This window comes from Ooceraea biroi, chromosome 5 (assembly GCF_003672135.1).
Source record: "Ooceraea biroi isolate clonal line C1 chromosome 5, Obir_v5.4, whole genome shotgun sequence".
Taxonomy (NCBI): domain Eukaryota; kingdom Metazoa; phylum Arthropoda; class Insecta; order Hymenoptera; family Formicidae; genus Ooceraea; species Ooceraea biroi.
Window position 1 is genome coordinate 12,047,605 of NC_039510.1, and position 21,494 is coordinate 12,069,098.

General features: G+C 32.6%; 1 protein-coding gene and 2 non-coding genes across 4 annotated transcripts in view; 2 read left to right on the forward strand and 1 right to left on the reverse strand.

Moving 5' to 3' along the window:
• LOC105281062 (max dimerization protein 1) overlaps nucleotides 1-15,953 on the forward strand; it is a 30,303-nt gene extending 14,350 nt beyond the window's left edge. The window contains exons 4-7 of one of the 2 annotated variants that reach the window (XM_011342020.3): nucleotides 7,386-7,500; nucleotides 9,889-10,204; nucleotides 14,191-14,327; nucleotides 14,654-15,953. In XM_011342020.3, coding sequence (XP_011340322.1) covers nucleotides 7,386-7,500; nucleotides 9,889-10,204; nucleotides 14,191-14,327 — 568 coding nt within the window. In that variant the 3' untranslated portion in view covers nucleotides 14,654-15,953. The remainder of the gene's footprint in view (nucleotides 1-7,385; nucleotides 7,501-9,888; nucleotides 10,205-14,190; nucleotides 14,328-14,653) is intronic. The other variant, XM_011342019.3, reaches the window with a different exon arrangement.
• Trnal-cag lies at nucleotides 11,518-11,601 on the forward strand. Its single transcript has one exon. It is a non-coding gene; the product is annotated as a tRNA-Leu (tRNA).
• Trnal-cag lies at nucleotides 11,720-11,803 on the reverse strand. The gene has a single exon. It is a non-coding gene; the product is annotated as a tRNA-Leu (tRNA).
• Nucleotides 15,954-21,494: the final 5,541 nt, after the last annotated feature.

The following is a 21,494-nucleotide window of genomic DNA, read 5'->3' on the forward strand; positions in this document are numbered from 1 at the left end:
TTTTATACACGTTTTGCTTTTATCGGTGCATTCTTGTTGGGTACTACTGAAGTATATTGCAGTTTCTATAAGATGTTTGTAATTTTGTAAGTCACAATAAGTTTTTGTAATTTGTACTAATAATTTTAAACTGATAGTTTTCGAACTTTTTGGAGGCACTCAGAATTTCAATCAGGTTTTGATAAGTTTTAAGATTTTAAGATTTAACGATAAGTAATTTTATAAATTGCAATTGAAGCTCAGAAAGAGAAAAATCGAAGAATGCTAGATTCAGACAGATCTTGCGAAGCGTCAAGTTCTGTGCTATTGGCGCAACTCGACGTGATGTGTACGCTGTGCCATTGCAATTGCGTCGCGGAGTGCATCGAACCCGCGCAGGTGAAAGTGAACCAAAGCGGTACTCTCGCACATTCGTTCGTCAGACGATCGGTCCCCCAGTTTATGAAATCGTCAGCAACACAAAGGGTAAATCGAAACGTGCACATTGATTCGACGAGGCGAGGTCGCGTTCTCATGTCTTATGTCTACAGCACCTATTCGTTGCAGCATTCCAGGATCGAAAAAAATCTGCAGTCGCAACAATAACTCTACGAATAGCGCGATATTGCTTTTGAGGTACATCTTTGTAAGAAAATTAATTAAATTGTGTCCCATCTTCATGCACGCACTAGATTTTTATCGAAAACTTAGAAATTAAGATCATAAAATGTCATTCAGTTATATGTCTTCTTTATGTAATATGTATAATTAAAAAAAATATTTTATTTTCTTAAAATGTAATGCAAAATGTCAAATGATTTTGTAGCAAATTATATGAAGACTTTTTTTATAAAATTATATAATAGTAAATGTTATAAAGAGAGGATGAAAGGGTTGAAATAATTCAACGATGTACTTCCACTATAGTAAATGTTGCATTCCTGAATCGACCTATAGCCATGCTACATGCGATTATCGAAGCCTAGCTAACGGTCGGACGTGCTCTAGCGAGTAACTGTATCGTTTCAGAAAAGAGCACAGTACGGCAAGAAGTTATATTGGATTACGTGTGTTTACTTAGAAGTACATTGACGTAAAGAAAAAAAAACACGAAAAAGTTGTTGGCTTTATATGAATGTGATAGAGACAATAACAGTAATGCTTATCTTTGAAAATAGTAATTTTTATGTTATACTGTTCTCTTTGTCTGATTTTATATATTAAAAATAAATACATAAAGCATGAACTTAGTGGACCCGTTAGTGTTATCTTGCGTTGACAAAGGTTTGAAAAGTCCAAAACAAAATTGAGAATCTTAAAGTGACTATTTTATGCTTGAGTTACTGATTCAGAGCAACAGGATTAGAGAAGAGAGAGATATTGAAAACCAACATGTAGCCATTGTGCTTGTAATGTTAGATGGTATTGTTGAGGTTCTCCCTCTCAATGCGGTGCAAGTCGTGATAGCCGTGGTCGTAACTTGTGATAGTCGTGCAGCTTTGCTTCTCTTATTGTCCAATCTCTGCTAGTAAAGTCGAAAATATCTATAGATATATGTATAGAAACAGCCATGGAATATACTTTAAGATGTTTTTTTTTCTCGATAAAATTTTGTTCGAGATTGTATAACTGCAGTTAAGTAATCTAAGAGAAATACTATGATCTTTTGGAATATTTTGTATTTTATTTTGTATTGTATTTTATTAACATTTTTTTTCTATTTTTACGTTTTTTTATTATTTGTTTTTGCACTAAATATTATACGAAAGAAGCTATCTTTTGCTATAATATTTGAAGATATGTAGATATGAAGATGATACAGAAGAATATACGGAGAAAGTTTTTCGCTCAACTCATGCATTGAATAAGTCATGAAGGATCTCGATGATAAACGCGCGATTACATCACTGGTGAGAAACCCGGTTGTGTAAGGAATTGAGAAACATTATATTTACAAAGTGTAAATAAAAGGAAATATTCTATTACTTATATATCCTATATTTTAGCACTGATTATCAATCACGAAATTGCCTTTTATTAGTTTTTAGCATTTAGTGAATGTCAAATACACATCAAATTAATTGATTAAAAATTGTTATTTGATTGTAAGCTAAGTTTATATTTCCATTTTCTTAAATTAGATTTTTAAATTAGATATACTGTAAGAGTCAAAAGAAGTTTTATCGCTAAGAAAGATGGCTGCGAATTTTTCCGGCTCGCTGGCTCTTCGATGGACCTCAAACGAGACTTTAAAGCGCGATGAAAGTTTTATGAAGGAAGCACGAGAATGGTGAAGTGAGGGGAAAAATACAGCTCGGTAGCTTCCTGCAAGACTCGAAATTTTACGATCAGCCGAAGCTTTACTCCGGTGTCTGGGAAAAGCAAAACGACTCGTCAGCTCAATGCTTGAGCTTTCAAAATTCGGAAAGTTTTTTAAAGCAAAGATTTGAAAGAAAGTATATTTCTTATGGGGGATACATGAGAAATACATATAGCTGAAAAACAGAGTATGAAAAATGATATTAGATTTAGCAAAAATTAATTATTATATTTTGCATAACATAATTCTCATAGGTCTCAAAAAATCATCAAAAAATGAAAAAAAGTTATTTTTGTTGATAATTATTTGACAGCTTGTTAAAGAAGAAAGCGAAGATTTACAGACATAGAGAGAAGAGGAGAGAATAGGAGAAAGGGTAGGAGAAATAGCAAGCACAATCACGTGCGGGTTCGAAAGGTCAAGATCAAGTCGCCAAGGGAGATGCGATCTGGAACTGCAAATACAGAGAGAAAAGATGGTGTAGCTTCAAGCGTATGAGGGAAGAATAAAACTCTCGTATACCATCAACTTTAAAAATAAAATGGCAATTGACCAATACTCCTGTAAATATATATTGTTTTTTTTTATCAATTCCTATCTCTTTTATGTGCTGCACATATGGAAACACAATAAAGGTACGATACTGCAATATTGAAATGGAAGTAAAATAAAAATATTCTATGTAATCGCACGGAAAAACATGGTAAAACATTTAATTCTGCATCACTTTTACGATCAGAATGCAGAGTGCAGTGCTGTTTTGCATTGTTTAAAAAAACAAAAAAGAGATAAGATAACATTGAATTATCAATAGTGAAAAAGATATATCGTTCCTGAAGTGATCGATGCTCGAGGTAGCTAATTAGGATTCGCTACTACGAATTAGCGAGTCTTAATGAAGGCACGTGCGGACTGGTCTTTGTCGTTTACTAAGGATTTTGAGGCACTGCTTAATTAAGCGCAATCAGTATTATACGACTGTATGCATCCACTTACACGTTTCAGTGAAAATCCACGTGTTCCTGTTATACCGGTGGTTGTCCCATAATTGCATTTATATGAGGATCTTCCATATTATTAGGTATGCAAATTATTTCGATGCCTTTACATTGAATCAATTATAATTCTGTATTAAATTTACATATATTCCTGCCGTTTTGGGAATTTGAAGTATCAACGAAATTTTAACATTTAAGAAATACTATGTATCTTGGCGAAGCAAATCACATGACTTCAGAAAGCAATAGTGAACACGATGATGTCCAAAAAGTAAAATATATTAGATATTCTGTATTCTTTTCGTGTTTCAATTGAAGAAAAAATTGTTGAAACCGCGGATATAATTCCTTCAGTCTTTAAAAAGGTTTTATGACACATAAAATTTGTACAAAATGGTTTCGGAGTAGTAATTTCGATCTTTGCGATCGAGAACGTGCCGACCAATCGAAGAAATCTGAAAATAAGGAGCTTGAGCAGCTGTTGAGTGAAACTCCCCTCAGACTCAACAGGAGTTCTACAACTGAGAGTTACTCAGCAATCGATTTCCTTTCGTTTACATCAGCTGGGAAAGATTCAAAGGCCGATGGATTCCGTATGCGCTTAGAAAACAAACTTTATTTAATTTATTTTATTATTTTATTTAATGTATTTAAAAAGGACATCGAATTAATTTGTACACCGAATATCATGTGTAAACATATACACTCATGATACACTATTGTATCACCTGCCTAATTTCTTACGATTTTCGTGTGAATTCTTTATAATTCTTTTTGTTTTTTTATTTAAAATCGTAAGTCAAAAGTGGATAATTTCAGATGAACATTTACGTTCACGTTAACATTTGGAACAGTTGGAATTATTGTAACTCCGCATGACTAAGGATCAAAGACAATTGTGCGACGTGAGAAAGGATATTCTACACGAAGGTGAGCTTGTGGTGATCCACGGCAAAGCTGAACTTTAAATGGTATCTCGTTTTGGGAAGTTGCATACAGTTTAATTAAGCTAGACCTATTTCGCCTGTGTCTACAAATGGTATTTTGCAGTAATGCTTCGATTCTTCTCTTATTCTCTCTCTCTCTCTCTCTCTCTATTCATTCTCGCTATAGAACGGGCACCAATTGAAGGAAGTCCAAGTTCGTCTAAGTCTCGACTCTCGAGTGTCCGTTCTAATGAATTGCTAAACTATCTTGAATCACTCCTTAAACGAAAGCTCTATTTCCCTGAATAGCTGCTGTCCCTAAAACTTTAATGATTAGTTGATCACGAATATCCTGCCGGAAGTGAGAAGATTGAAAATGTTCCACTAATTCAGATATTTATTGTTTGTTAATGCATGAATGTAATAAATTTGATTAAAACAAGTAATTAGCAGTTAATTAATCTAATTACGTGATAAATTCAATTTTAACGTTTAATGTTGCTGGATTAATGAATTTTACGCTATAGTATTTGAAGTTCTTTAGAAATAATAGTATGAATTATGTTTACGATGATTTAGTATAAATTGCATTCACATGATTTAATAGTAATAAATACCATTATATATAGGAATTACAAATAACTTATAAATAAATATGTTAAGCATAAATAATCATACTGCGATAAAACGAGATAATTGCAAGAAAGTAAAAACAACAATAAAGCAGATATGAGGAGATAAACGAAAAAAAGACAGAAGCAGAATAAGAAACAAGAATATAGAGAGGTAGAGAGAAGTAGAGACTGAGAGATGAGTGTGCAACAGGGGTAGTGATACAGCAATGCAATAGGGCGGGCAGGGGAGAGGAGAAGATATCGAGGAGGAGAAGTAAAGTTACGAGGCTGTTTACAGACGGCTGTTAAAGCGATCTAACTCATGGTCGGCCATTGCTCCCGCTAGGCTTGGCTACGCACTTGCGATGTTATTCACGCTTTATACAGGTTGCCTCAAACATGACCAGTCGATTTTTCGTAACTGAATAAAGGAACTGCTAAAATCGTCGCATTCTTAATTTTCCAATTCCTAAAAGGAAAAAATTATATGTATGAAATATTACAAAATTTCGATTCTACATAGAATGTTCTTGCGAGGCGAATCTGGAGCAATACTTGGACAATATTATCTTGAAATTAAAGGATAGGAAGAGTTAAGATGAAAAGAACTAGCATTCTTCACTCAGCGATCTACTGGCGAACTACCGATTAATATTCGATCGTTGCCACTCGCGCATATTACACCCCAAGGCAGCATCCTCTCTTTGAGCGATCTTCAGCACATTCCCCGAACTGCACCCCCACTTCTCTCTCTCTCTCTCTCTCTCTCTCTCTCTCTCTCTCTCTCTCTCTTACAGCGTCTTTGCTAATCTAACTTGGTGACTCTGACGCAGGAATTCCGCATGAAGTATTTATTCATCAGCGTACATTCGGTTGAGTAGTTACTATAGGAATTTCGCGTAATGTCGCTGTCACATGTCTCTACTTTGATTGACAGCTCACCCTTTTCCCCTCTGATTTGCCTTCAATCACAACAATATTACTAGCAATAATGATGTAATAATCAGTAATAATGAATACTAAACTGCCGTGTAAAATGTTTTATGTAGAAAAATATCTATTTTTTTACTTTAAATATCTATATTCTAACGATATTTTGACTTGTGTTTTGCAAACTGTTTTAATGAGAATGCAGCATAAAATGAAGGTTATTAAAGGATATTGTTTAAAATTTATTTTTAACATTATTAGTTATAAATAAGTAATTATAACAATAAATATGTAAAATAAAAGTGTATAAATATATGTTTAACGATTATATTTAATAGTTTTTACTGAAAAATGTTTTCTCTTGAAAGGAAGTTGCGGTGGAAGATATTCGACAGTTCGGGGTCACTCTATATAATACATATGTCGAGTACATGCCTAGACGGAACATAGACGTAAGGGCACGTAGACAGAAACGCGTCTATTTACGGTTGAAACATGTCCACTCCGCGACTCACAGGGTATAATATCATTTGATGACGTCATTAAGTCAGAGCTGGCTTATTGTTTCTCGTAAAATGTACGTGGAAACGCGCCATCTCCTGTCTCTGGATAGTGGGTTTTTTCGACTTAAGTTTTGTTCATATATGTTATTAAGAGCGAGAGTCTTTATAAGTTCGAATTGTAGTAGAATGTAAAATTAAAGGATTTTAATGTGAATATTTTAAATGTATAATATAATAATAAATTACATTGTAGTAAGAAAGAGATTTATTGTGTGTGTTAACTACAATGGTCCAATAAATGTATATAGTGAATAATTAAAATACAAATATATATACACGCGCGCGTTTGTATAATATTAATTTAATTTTATATTAATTGTATATTAAAGTAATTTTTATTAATCAAAATAGAGAGAAGAGTTACCATATTTTGATCCTAATGTATATCTAAATGTAGTTCCTCAATTTAGAAATAGGGTTTTTAATCTCTTTTTTTAAGACATATATTAACATTTTATTTTAAATATAATTTAATAGAAACACGCAAAAAATTTTCTTATTTAATATGCTACATCCAAAAAGCATTTTCAGTTTCTCGAATTTATCTTTTTCTCATTATTTCTCCCAATTTCATTTATTTATGTTCATGCATCTTGTTCTCGTGTGGATTCACCTTAATCCGAAACTTGCGATTCTGTTCCTCCATCACCGGCGTCTATACCGCGACGATCTCTATTTTCCAGGGCACCGGTCATAAACTGGTCGTAAACTTATAATTAAATGCCGCTAATGGCACGCGTTCAGCGCACGTGACATGCACGTATCTTCACGAAAATGCATATTGCCAAAAATAGACGTCATTCAAAACTGTTTTGCTACAGCAACATATCATTTTAAGATAAAGCTCGTAATTTTTGCATTTTGATTATTCCTAGAGATATCTAGGTACGCAAGATTTCTAGGACTTCTTGAAACATCTTTAGAGATAACATACAAAAATCTTAGAATTTAGTGTCAATGTTAATAAAACTTCTAATAAGTATATAATAAAAATATGTTACTGATATAATAATATGATAATACGATAATAACATTATTCTCTGTTTTTGTTGCAGGAGAGCCCATCTTAGGACTTGTCTAGAAAAGTTGAAGCTACTAGTGCCACTTGGACCCGAAACTTCGAGGCATACCACGTTAGGCCTCTTGACCAAGGCCAAGCGTTTTATCAAGGTAAGTTTGGCAAAAGAAAGCAGAGGAAGAAAATCGCGGAAACAGGTGGCAGCAATCAGCTGATGTTACAAATGAAAACAATTCTCAGCGGATCTTTCACTCTCTTCAACGATAAGTACTTAAATGCTTGCTGGTGACTTACAGCTCTTCAAGAGTACTTTTTGTACATTAGGAAAAAGTTATAATGGAAAAAGGACAGACGGGGATCTGAATGTAAGGCGCATTTGTAGGTGTGTCGAAACTGTTTCCCACTTGGAATAGGTTTAGAAGGGACAAATGGGCGGAAGAAGGACTACAGAACTGAAAAAGAGAGAGGGGGGGGGGGCAGAACAAGGTGTTGCAGCAAACAGAGTGGCGATGCACAATGGATGCGTAGTTAGTAAATTACAGGTTGCCAGGGACAATGGCTTGCGTACTGAGCGGGCGTGCGCGTATGCGTCTGCTTCTCATCTCTACAGGGTGGCCTGTGTAGAAATGCACATGTTCTAACAGGTGATGGTTCGAAACAATGTGTCTCTTTACCATCCAACGTCATTTGCATAAACAAATACTTCAAGTAAATGTACGAAGAGACACTTTGTATTAAATTTTCTCCTAAGAAAGAGGTTGAAGAAATATAATGTCTATATGATAGACCTGGAAGTTATTAAATTATTGTAGATAACAGATGAAATACAAGATGTCTATTTATAAAATTTAGAGAGAATAATATTTAAAGATAATAATTATCATTTTACAATTAAATTGTTGTGTGTAAAGAGTTTATTTTATATTGATGTTCTTGTTGTTTGTTAGAATGCATGCAATTGTAATCGAGTATATTAATGATCTCTAATATGATTGAATTGAACGTCACGAATTCAACGTTCCTTCGTAATATTTAAAAAAGCAACATTGTTTTCGTTTACGTAATTAACTGCTTTTGATACTATTATTTTATTCTCGCAAAAAAAGCAAAGGATTGGTGGCACGCGTGCCGTGAAATATCCTTGTGAATACGGACGTGCCGGACAGCATTAATGCAATCGATTGTACTCGGGACATCCTGTAGAATGGGGAGCAGCGGTGCGTATCCACGGCTCATTCGTGCATACATAGTTCGTGTGGGAGACTCAATGTGTGTATCAATCTGACCCGCGGGCACCTGTGGTGTACATTATGTGCTTGCTTTAGATAGAAAAAAAGGTTGCTTGTGAGTCACTTGAGGAAAAAAGTTGCTACGCTTAATTAAAATGCATCTTTATGCGCAAAAAAATATATTCTTTTACAAAAAAAGTTACTTTAACATAATACGTAATATTTGAACATCACATGGTACCAGAATATTCTATAAAATCCAAATTTACATGGAATCAAACATTACATGCAATTAAACACAATAAAATTGAACATTATAAAACTAGCTAATTATAGCAATGTTGTTTATTTAAAAAATCAGGAATGAAAACTGTAAAAAAAACAAAAACATTCGGTAATGCGGAATTGCAAAACTGAAGAAGAAATGCAAAATAGAAAAGTAGAGAAAGGAAAAGAAGCTGCAAACCAAAGGAAGAAGAATGAGAAACGTGAATGTGCCATTTCCGTGAGGACAGCTTGTAAAGAATAGCATGTGAAAGAAGAGTGATGAGGATAGAGGATGTATTTTACGGTGTTGACAATGTACAACTTTAAAATCTCAAGATTGTATAGTATAAGTATATCTTGAACTCTCGCGTAAAATAAAATTCTAGATTTACGTATCTTATATTACGTAGCAAAAGGCATATTAGTCATACTCGATTATTTTCCATTCGGCGATTTGCACCGGAACTAACCAGTCTCTTCTAGGTAAGCGCTCGTTGTTGCGTTGCGAAATAACGTACTGTGTACAATACAAGGGAAACCGATTATCGGCTGACCATCGACTTTTATTGCCAGCGCTTGCGACAAAGAGGAAAACCAGATTTAAATTCGAGATATAAATTATTTGAACTAAAACATTTAATATATAATGAATAGCGACACAGATTTTTCAATAAAATAAGACAATAGCTGTTCAATATAAGTAAACATATATAGAACAGTATCACATTCTAAAAAGTTATATCCATTAATATTAAAGTTGGTATTATTATTATATTTGCTACGTTATATTATATGTACCAGTCTAGTATAATATAAACATCATTAATATTGCATAATGTAATATATATCATAATGGATTGACGTATTGACTGCATTGACGTACGTACGTGCATGCGTGCGTATGTGTATATATGTATGTATTACATATGGTGTGACTATACAATCTATTACATATATTAAAATGCAGGACATAGACTTTTATACATTAACATATTATCATAACATACTATAATTACAGATAAAGTTATATTGATTGGGTTACAGAACCTGGAGGATCGCGAGCGCAAGCACGCCATACACAAAGACCAGCTGTCGCGTGAGCACAGGTTCCTGAGACGACGGCTTGAGCAGCTGACGAGCCAGACCGGCCTTCACGGCCTTCACGCGCTTCATGGCCTCCATGGACTCAGCACGAGCGCGCCAACCGGCTCCGCCGCCGCTGCTGCTGCGGCCTCTGCGGCGATGCTGTCCAAACGGCGCAGCGTCTCCGAGTGCTCCCTGGGCACGGCGTCTACCAGCTCCACCGGGAGCTCCAGGAACTCTGATAGGTCTGCGGGCAGTCCATCAGTCTCGGAGTCCGGTAAGTACTGGTGGTCTTCTCCAATTGAACGCTTCTTCTCGTATTTCCTCTCTTTCCTAATAAATGTGTATGATATTCCTTCTACCTGAAATTTTCATGAAATCTTATTTAATACTTTTTTATACTAAAATAGTTTTTAGGAGGTAAAAATATTACAATTTAAAGAATCTTGGCTATTTTCGTGTATGTATGTCTTCTTCTGATCTACCGCGTTCTTGAAGTGAAGTCTTTTTAAAGCCTTCAGTTATTAGAAAATTTATGCCAGCAATCCTAGCTTTCTGTCGGTCAGTCTATTTTCATGACTATTAAATCTTAATTGTCACGGGTCAAATTTAAAATAAAAAGCAGAGTAAAAAATCTGTACTGCTTTATCTGCGACAAAGTCGTAGCAGAAGATCTGTTTAATTTCCCGAGGAGAGTCATTACTTACACATGCAGAGTCGTGCATCCCACATACATGTACATATATACATGCATCGGTGTGTCTTATATGTATATTACAGCATATAGTGGCGTGAATGACTTTGTGAATACAAGCTTGCAACTTTTTAGTTATCTTAGAAAATCGATGAAATACAACATACTGATATAACAGAATTAATAAATTAATCAGTCGCGTTTCAAAATTAATGAAAAATCTCGATTAAGTATCAAAAAAGTTTAATTTTCCATGTAATATATGATTGTTACTCAACTATTTGTGAGATTATGATATTCTTGGATAAAGTTTCAAACATTCAGGTTTTATTTGCTGAAGTACCGTTGCGGTGATGTACATCGTAAAAATGCATTCGCTACTGTGTGAAATATTGCAGCATACGGGGTTGGTTTCCTAAAGGGATGGTTTCCTATTGGGATGGGTTTCCTAAAGAAGTTCCTGCAGAAAAGGAGGTCGAGCTGGCAGAAGGTGAAGGAAATCGGAAGATGTCTGGGATGTACGGGAGGGGGGGGAGGGGTGGACGTTGAAATTGATGATCCCGCGGTAATATCTCCGACCAAGCACTTATCATAAGTCATGTGCGCCACGCCGGCGATTTTTTGAAAGTCATTTCGAATTTCTTCTACTTTTCTGTCTCAAAACGACATTTCGTTTTTATTCGTGTTGGTAAATGTTTCTCTCATTAAATATACATAAAGACTGCATTGTATCTATAAAAGTAACGACATTTAGAAATAATATTTATGATCTGTAAACAGTCTGTTAATATATTTATGTGAGAGAGAGAATAATATATATTAAACTTATTAATTTTTATATAATTAAGGTTTTATGTACAATACATCAAAGCAAGATAAAAATCAGCTAAAAAAAGGTCAGGATGGCCGAGCGGTCTAAGGCGCTGCGTTCAGGTCGCAGTCCACTTCTGTGGGCGTGGGTTCGAATCCCACTTCTGACAATCTTTTTTTTATGTCAAAATTAAAACAATACAAATACATAAGCGCACGTGCATCTGTCTCGTGTACTTATGTAACACAATATATAAAACTGTTACATATTTCCTGAACAAAAAGATTTGTCAGAAGTGGGATTCGAACCCACGCCCACAGAAGTGGACTGCGACCTGAACGCAGCGCCTTAGACCGCTCGGCCATCCTGACGTTCCATAATTTTATTGATTAAGAACCACATGAAATATTTAAAATATATAATGGAATAATTTAAAATAAAGAAATGTCTTGGTTTTTAAAATATAAAGAGAAAAAAAATTATGAGACTACAAGCAAGAAAGAGATATCAAAATGTCAAACAATATAAAAATTTCAGTTTAATGTACTTATGTATGTTATTGATAAAGCATGCTCAATGCAGGCAGAAATATTGATCGCGAGTTTCTTCTTACAATCAGTTAGATTCTTTCCCCAAGCACAAGTTTCATTTTGTATAATTATATGCGTAATTATATATGTTGATGTAATTATGTATTTTCCATATCACGATTGAAGGGATACTGTCCGATAATTACAACTCGCGATATTATGCAAAATCGTAATAAATCTAGACGATCCAAATTACACGACAACAAATAAATAAATGTATAATGTAAAATAAAAATAAATGATGTATAAATAAATCATACACTCTCTTCGTCGAGCCAAACCAAAAGTTGATGATTTAGGATGAAGAGTATAAAGAGAGGGTAATTTATACAATAATTAACGCTTCTTATTTCATTGTATAGCAAGCAATTGTTAATGTTAAGTGAAGCTAATTTAGAATTAATCAGTCTTTTTATAATTAAATTTTAAATCGAATAGAAGAATCGTGAATTAGAATTTGTTTTATTTAGTTTTGACGTTTATAGCAATGTACAATTGTGTGTGCTACATATAAGATGTGAACTTCCACTCTCATATGTACCTTCATGAAAGTCAACTTCGTCCGAACGATTAATTAATTATCGCGGTCATGACGCGAATATCGTTATCTTTTGTGAGCTACCACTCTGCACTTTTTCCTTTCCTCTCATTCCTGATAAATGCGTAAACATGTAGCCGGGCTACGTCATGTCGTTTATTACCGTAGGTGATAACGAGAGATGATCATTTGGGAAAGAAACGCGTCGCGCAATTTTTTTGATTGTGTGTTGTTCTGAATATTAAAACTCACTTGAAAAAAAGAACCCGTTTTCTTAGCAAGAGAGATCCAGTTGAAAGTGTTGAATGTCTTATGTGTTCCTTAATTTAAAAAATTTTTTAAGTCCCACGTTGAAATGAGAAATGAGAGGAGAAGAGGAGCGTTGAATTTGGCAATGCCAGAAGTTGCGCACGACACTGGTTTTAATGAACTCTTTCGCCCGCCACTCATGTTACCCTTAAACCGTCGCTTTAATCAGTGCCTCTCAAACCGCATTTCTTCCTTTTTCTTTTCGCCCATTATGTGTATGCGTGCATGCGTGTGTTCATAGCGATCAATATGCACAGCCATTTAAAATGATTTATTCTACATTTTATGCCTTATTTTATTTTGCATATGAAATTTCGTGATATACTGTAATCTATAATTAAATTAATGTTTTTTACAATTTTTAATTATTTATTATTATATGTATATTTATATTTGTTTATGTTTATTTGTACCTTCTACTTTTTTGTGTTACTCTTACTATGGATTTCATTCTTCTGCTTCTATTTTGAGCGCCACTGTTACCTGAACAGGTTAGCGATGTCGTAGACGTAGAAGGGTGAGAAAGGGAAAGAGGGTGGCAGGCGGTGACGAGGGCAGGCCAGTCCGCTTAGTGTGACGAGAATAGAGGCATGTTATTGATTATGGAAAAATACCCCCGGCCCAGAGTGGCTCGAAGAGGGGGAGGGAGGACAGAGGGTGGTTCACAAGTGTGGTCGACACCCCCTCGTCTTCTACGAATGGTGCCTTCTAGCGGCTGTCATGGCTACTGTACATCCGCCAGTCTTTCCCTGTCGTGTTATGCACTCTCGTTCCCTTTCCTCACTTTGCCTTGTGACCGATTATCTCTTCGTTCGACAGTAAGACGTCATAATAACGCATTCTTGTTTCTTCATTCTTCTCTGGTGGTCAGTCATTGCGTGCCTGATTTTAGGAAGAAATTTTTTCGAAGTTGGAAAGAGTTTGCTTCAAATTCTTATTTTTAGTTTTATACAGAACAATTCATTTACGTAAGTCTTGAACGTAAAGATTGCAATATTAGTAACTTTAGATTCAATAATCTGATACTTAACAATGAAGCGAGTTCGTCAGAAGAAGAAATGACAGAAATATAGGAGATCTAATAAAGAAACGTAAATGGCAGGAAAAAAGAAAACGAAGAGAAAGAATTCTTTCGTTAAAGACAATAATTTTACGTGTAATAAATGTTAAATTAGTCATATTATATTATAGAAGATATATTTAATCGTTTTGACTTGTGTTTCTTTTTCTGTTACATGTGCGAACAAAAAGTTATTTTATTATCTTGTTTTATCTTGTTTTCTCTCAGATTATGAATAGAGATCTAATCTTTTTGTTACAGATGAAGTGGACGTGATTGGTTATACAAGTAACCAATCGGACACCGATGACCATAGTAGCGTACAGAGTAGTAGCGACAGTGGTGTCGCAATGTCCACCTCCAGGCTGACTCTTTCTGAGATGATGGATAATCTTTAGGTAGAAACACAGATTAATATATTATATTAATTTCGACATAAAAGGGCCTTGGATTGAAGAAGATAATATTAATTTAAACGGATGTATCGTGTCCGTTTTAAGAGAATTGTATAATGATGAGAAGTAGAGTAGAAAAGACCGTATGCTAAGTATACAGGGGAATTTCTTACGGATATATAAGTCGCGAAGGAAATAAAAGGGCAAAAGAGAAAGAGACAGAAATGAATGATAATGCTTGAGGGACGGAAGAGAAAAGAAGAGCGGGGGTGGGAAATTAGAAGTTGGAAAAATAAATTCTCACATTGCTTCCTCTGTGTTGTTTGCAGACAAAGAGATGGCGTGATGACAGCACACGAAGAAGCGATTGAGGAAGATAAATAGAAGAACAGGGGGTGGGGGAGGGGGAAAAGTGATGCGAAAGGAAGATTTATCGGGGCGTACGAAAATTAACGGCGTACGAGATATCGATTTATACACACATAAACATCATACATACATAAAGTACACATTTAAATTCGTATTTGTGCAATTTCGTCCTTTTAAAATGGCCTGGCTGGGAAAAACTACGAAAAGGAAGAGTAAAGTCTTTGAGAGACCGTTCGACTCTGCAAAGACTTTCAAAGAACAGAGGAGATTTCGAATATCGCGGAAGTCGAGAGGGGCGAGAATTCGGGGAAAACTCGGAGAACATCAGTTGCAACATGAAGAAGAAGAAACAAAAAATAGGAAAAACGGAATCGTCTTTGATACCATTTTAGTTATAGTTTATACTATAAAGAATCTGATGCTTTTGATGGAAAAGAAACCGGCAAAGGAAGAAGAGCAATTGACTTGAAGAAAAGACATTTATCAAGGAATCCATACAAAGAAAAAGAGAGTAGAGATGAAAGGAGAAAACTATTCTGAAGGAAGAAGAAGGAACAGGCCACTCTGCAAAAATGTGAACTCTACGAAAGACTCGACAGAAGCAGGAAAAGTGAAGAACAGATTGATTTCAATCTTAACAAAAGAAGAAGAGAGAATATTAAGGAAGAATATGCGTAAAGCATAAATACCATGCCGAATCTGAGTTTGCATTCTAAATAGAGTAACTATTACAAAAAAAAACGTCCAATCGCAGAGAAGACAAATGACTTATCAGGACTTGGAAATACAAATCGACGAGTTATTGCACATTTTCCGTAACAAAGTAAAACATAGAACTACATATATTATGCATAAAGAGAGAAAAGTAAAAGAAAAGAGGAAAAAGATTAACTTAAAGACAAGAAGAATAACCAAAAGAAGAGAAAATGCACAGAACTAAAAAAAAGATGAAAAAGATAAAAGAAACAAAGACAATCTAACGAGAAAGAAAATCAGCCATTATTAGGAAGCCTAATCTCACTAAAAAGGAACATAAGCACGAGAGATAAGAAAAAGGCAAAGATAGTTGAACGGAGGCAGAAGGAAGAGGAAGGCGATAAGAGCAACTGGAAGAATGCGAAGAACAATGCAGGTTGTAAATTATCGAGTGCTGACGATTGCAGCAGCATTGTACATAGTTTTAAGAACGAACAGATATATCGAGAGAACGTAGATTGCGAGAAAGGGAGAGAGAGGATATGTGTGTATGAGAGATAGAGAGAAAGGGAGAAAGAATGGGAGAAAGAGAAAAAAGTTAAGTAAAAAATGGGAAAACTATATAAGAATGTTAAAAGATATGGGAAAGTTTTTCATTTTATTACAGGTTTGGTTCAAATTGTCGCAGAAACGCGTAAAGTAAAACGTTGATTAATGATTTTGGTACTTCACTATTACTGAAAAGCGCGCCTTCTCGGTTTAGTTCTGCATTAATAATTTGAAACAAAAACTTGATTTAAGAGAAATCTATTTTGAAAACTCTAATTAAAAATTATTTTGAACTATGCGGATTGATTCAGAAATAATTCTCCAATTTTTCAATTAGTTTTGTAATAAATTTCTAAAGCAATCAGAATTTTAAAATAGTATAAACGGAAGTGTATTATAAATTTACAAAATTAAATTTATAAAGTAATCTAATCAATTAAAATAACGAAATTAAGTAAAATTAATTTATTTCATATAAAATTTTTAGAGAAACGAGTTTATGTATAGTTTTATGAATCTATAAATGTAATTTAGAAATTTGTTAATATAATTGATTGAAAAATTTGATAGTATTTGATACGATGGAACAATCCGCCTAATTTAAGACAAAAATTATTTATTAAAGTAATTTGTAACATATATATTGAATGAGATATAATAAAATTACTCTACAGATTTATCCGTTAAAGTATTTATTTAATTCGAAATTCAAAAATTATATGCAGTATTTGGAATTAACTATAAAAAGTATATATATATGTTGAGTTTATAAAATGCAAAATTATTTTTATAGTATGAAATTATGTATAAAAATTAGGGGGAATTAATTAAAAAAAATTGCAAAAATTATTTAGTAAAATATAAAGTTATTTCTGAAACTAAACCGCGGATTTCTTCCATAAAGTGACATTAAAATAAACAATTATTAGACAAACAAACAAACTTGACAAATAAACAAACTTGCTAAATAAAATATACAAAAATAAATGAATATATTAAAAAAAAATCGACACCATTTAAAGCGAAGGAATAAGGAGGAGAATATTTAATGATTGAAGAAGAGGATGGAACAAAATGAAACGAAATAAATGGCTGCTTTCTCCGTGAGTAATACATTGCGATTAATTAACAGACTTAGCGCAGACTTACAGAACTCAGACAAGTGAATGGATATAGATACACGTGTACACACACACACACACACACACACACACACACACACACACACACACACACACACACACACACACACACACACACACAAATATACATATACATACATATATGCATATGCATGTATATGTATGTATATATGTATGTTAAGGCATTATTATTCTGTAATTAAATAAGTAAAACAAAGTATAAAACAAAAAAGTAAACTGATAACTATACTACCATGTAAGTGACGTCTCATTACATAGGCACATATGCACACGTGCGCGCATGTGTGTTATATATGTATGTATGTATGTTTATATACATAAATATATATAGAAAAAGAGAAAGAGTGTCTCTTATTTACAGACATATAATTAAATAGAAAAACTTGTCAGAGTTTGCTTTCTACGAAATTCGTTCATAACGAATTTCTTCAAATTTATTCATGTTCTAAACAAGAGAGGAAAACATTTCAGAAAAGAGAATTTCTACCTTGACTCTCATTTTATATAAATAATTTTATATAAAGAATAACAATACAAGAAGGACTAAAAAGTACTAAGTTTAAACTATGAGACGTGGTGAAAATTAAAAATCATGAAAAAGAGAGATAAATATATTAATATCAAGAACAAATCTTAGGAATTTTAACTTGCTCTATATTATCTGATCTCAAAATTACACTTTTAGAAATAACATTGCTTTGTGTCGGATAATTAATTAATCAAATCATTTTAATGCAGTCTATTACTATAAAAACTAAGTTATTGAATCTAACATTTTGTTTAAATTGAAAGTAATTGAAAATTGAAATTGTGAAAAATTTAAGGAACTTTTCTCTCTTCTATTATTATAAAAACGATAAGATGCTGAATGCAGTTAATTAATTGATGAAAAATTTAAAAGAAATAAGAGACACTCTAATATATACGTTCGAAGAGTACAAATTCCTCGAATCCCTCGTAAGATGTTCTCGGGCCTGTTACCATCTTCTTATGTGACGTGTTTCTTTTTCACGAAAAATGATCTTCAGCTATTTCTAGATCATTCACAGATCTACAAAGTAAAGCCTAGATCGGGGATCGAAATCGCCAAGCTCGTATTTCGATGCTATAGTCTTGTAAAGATGATTTGGATTTAACGTGAAACAATACATTATATAATTCATACTTTCATTTTACAAAATAATGTTCTTTACATTTCTTATATTAGAAAGCAGGATTTATTCACTTGGAGGACTGCAAATCCTTGAGAAATGTTAGTTTAACATAAATGTAATATGCATATGGCATGGAATTATGATATGGAATATCTAATTCATGAAAATTACAGCGCTTTCAATTCCTAATCTAAAAAGGTGTCGGAAAATGAATAGTTTTCGATGAAGAACAAAAGATGAAAGATGAGAAACTTTTTTAGAGCATTTGTAGAGTCTGATTTGGACGGTATGCATTATGAATAGACTGATTACCAAATATAACGGATGATCTCCGAAGACGGACATTAATTTATAGGTAAACAGTGGACTAATGAACGCTTGTGACGAGCATATTTCGGAAAATGTTTTCTCACAGAATGCTGTCGGTTAACCCTTTAACTTTTTCTCATAGTACATAGAGTATAATGTTTTAATTTTTATTTTAACTTATCAAATAAAATTCTTGCAATTCACAATAAATTGCAAGTAAGAGATATTTTTAATTATTAAAGCATGACATGGTAATTTGTTTAAGATGTTTTTTCCAATTTTATGAAGAAATTTATCACAATATTTATTATAAATTGGTATTCGGACACCCTGTATATATGTAGCGTTTCAATTTTATATATATTATTTTAGTTTCATCTTTTTTGATTGATTATATATGCGTTTCTATAATTTTTTGTTCCTATGTAATACTATTTAAATATAAACATATGTGCAAATCGAATCATATATGAATAAATTATAGGAAAGTTTTAAGTATATGTATATTTCGTAAGAAAATAATATTAAATAAATATTAACGTCAAGAATATAATTTTTAGGATAAAGTAAAAAGAAACGATAAAAATATAGAATTACTTTTTTATTGTCAATTATTTTAGACATGATATACTTTTGGCTTCATTATTGCCAGCAATTTATTTGATTGAAAAAAACCGGAAAACTTGTTATAAAATAAGCAAGTATCATTATCAAGAACAATTTATTTTTCAAATTTGTAAATTTTTCAAATTATGTTTTTCGTGCTTTTTTCGAAACTATAATTAGATACAATACTGTTGTAAACCTCGTTTCTTCTTTAATTATTATTAAAAATGATAATTCGTGTGCACTGAATCAATTTATTATCCACGTTTGATTAATAATTTGCATTTCACACTTTCATAAATTCATCTTGTACTTTGTAAACTTTTTTGTTGTTTCATTTAATTTATCAATGTTTATTTTGGATATTTATTACTTCTAAATTATTGATGCAGTATTATATCACTGATAGTAAAATTGTTTTATAACAGAAAACAAAATTCTAGTGAAGTTTAGTATTAAACATTGAACAATTTGGTAACATTTAAAATTAAAGTTCTGAAATTCCTTTTATTATAATATTAATATATTAAAGAATTAGGAAAAATAAGTTATCTCTATTTATAAAAAAATTTTTCTTAAATTTTTATTTTTAATTAAGGGACTTCGTGTAAAATTTATGATCTTGTAAATAATTTAATTTTATCATTTATTATTTTCCATTTTATATATGGCACAGTATTATATAATGAATAAAGATTCTAAAATTCGGTAGTATATATTATTAATAAAAGTGTATCATGAATACAGGAATACGAGTATCCTAAAACTCGAAAAAAGTGAAGAATCTATATATCTAAAAACATAAAAAATCTTAAATGTATTAAAACTTTAAACTACGAAAATTTATTACAAATTTCTATCAGATGTTCTTTATTTTGTATCTTTTTTGAAATCCCGATAATTTTTAGATATCAAGAAATTGAACATGTTATATTTTTGTCAAAATTTTACACTAAAATTTGCGAGATTATAATTCCAAATGATTTGCTGGAAATTGCAATTTTAAAGAACAAAAGATTTGAAATTGTACATGATAAGTTTTTATAAAAAAAGAATTATGTACTTTTAATTCTAAACTTTGATAAAAATTAAAATTTTTCCAACATTAATAAACGAAATAATATAAAGCTAGATTCTCGACATAAAATTCTTTAAAAGACTTAATTAATTTGTTAACTTGAATAAATTTAGCTTTGAAGCTTATAATATAAGTTAAAGGGTTAACTGTTAATTATCTAACAGTTGAATTAATAAAAAGTTAATAGTTGAAAGACAGGAGACACACACACAAACACATACACACAAACGAAGCAGCAGCCAACGGAAGAAAGACAGGTGTCGGAGAGTAAAATTGTGAATGATGATTTACGAGATCTAAAGGACAAGATCAAATCCCGCCGAAAGAGTGACCAAGCCGAGCAAATTATTCTCTGCGAGGCACGCTGCGAGTTTTAATACTGAATTGAATATCGATTGTTGTATCAACAATCGTCTATATTTAAATCGCAATCATATTGGTTGTAAGTTTATCGCGGCGAGTGTATCACAATTACAAATGGCGGGCTTTGGTCGCCGTAATGCATGTAATCTTGCATTTGTCTTTCGGTAAGCTTTTTTAAAATTACATAATATATTTTTGTAGTGTTTATGATATAAAATTAACTGTATCGAATACTATGAAGTATTATCGCATTACGTCTGATTTATCTTCATTTATTTTGCATTTTGTTTTTATTTTATCACATATCGCATCTGAATATTTAATATTTTAGTTGAGTATTGTATACTGGGATACATTTCAATAGAAAGAGGATATCTGTATAAAGTAAAAATTAAATTGTCATTATAATTGCGCATTAATACATTTAAAATTATTATTATTACATTATAAAAGCGATATCGCAAAGGTATCTGTTTTAAAATACATGATGAAAGCAAGAAATAACGTTGGCTGTCGTTTATTTTATCACCGATTATCAATTAAAACACGAGGCTACTTGAAGTAGAAATGAGGTCGTTGATCTTCGTACGCCAGGACGACGAAGTCTAGTGCTCAGAATTTGTCGATGGTCGAACAATTTGAACGGTTCAAACTTCAGGATTGAATCTTAAATTATTCGGATCGTCTGAGCCATTTGGGCCTGAAAGTATGTTCAAACAATTCAAGCCTGAATTTAGACAAAGTAAAATGAAAGTGAGTGATGTGTCGTGAAAAAGGAGCAAACAAAACAGTTCGATCATTGGTTCTGTGTTCGAACTGTCCAAACTTGGAGCTCAAACGTTTATACTTTGAACTATTCGAATAGTTCGATCGTACAATTCAT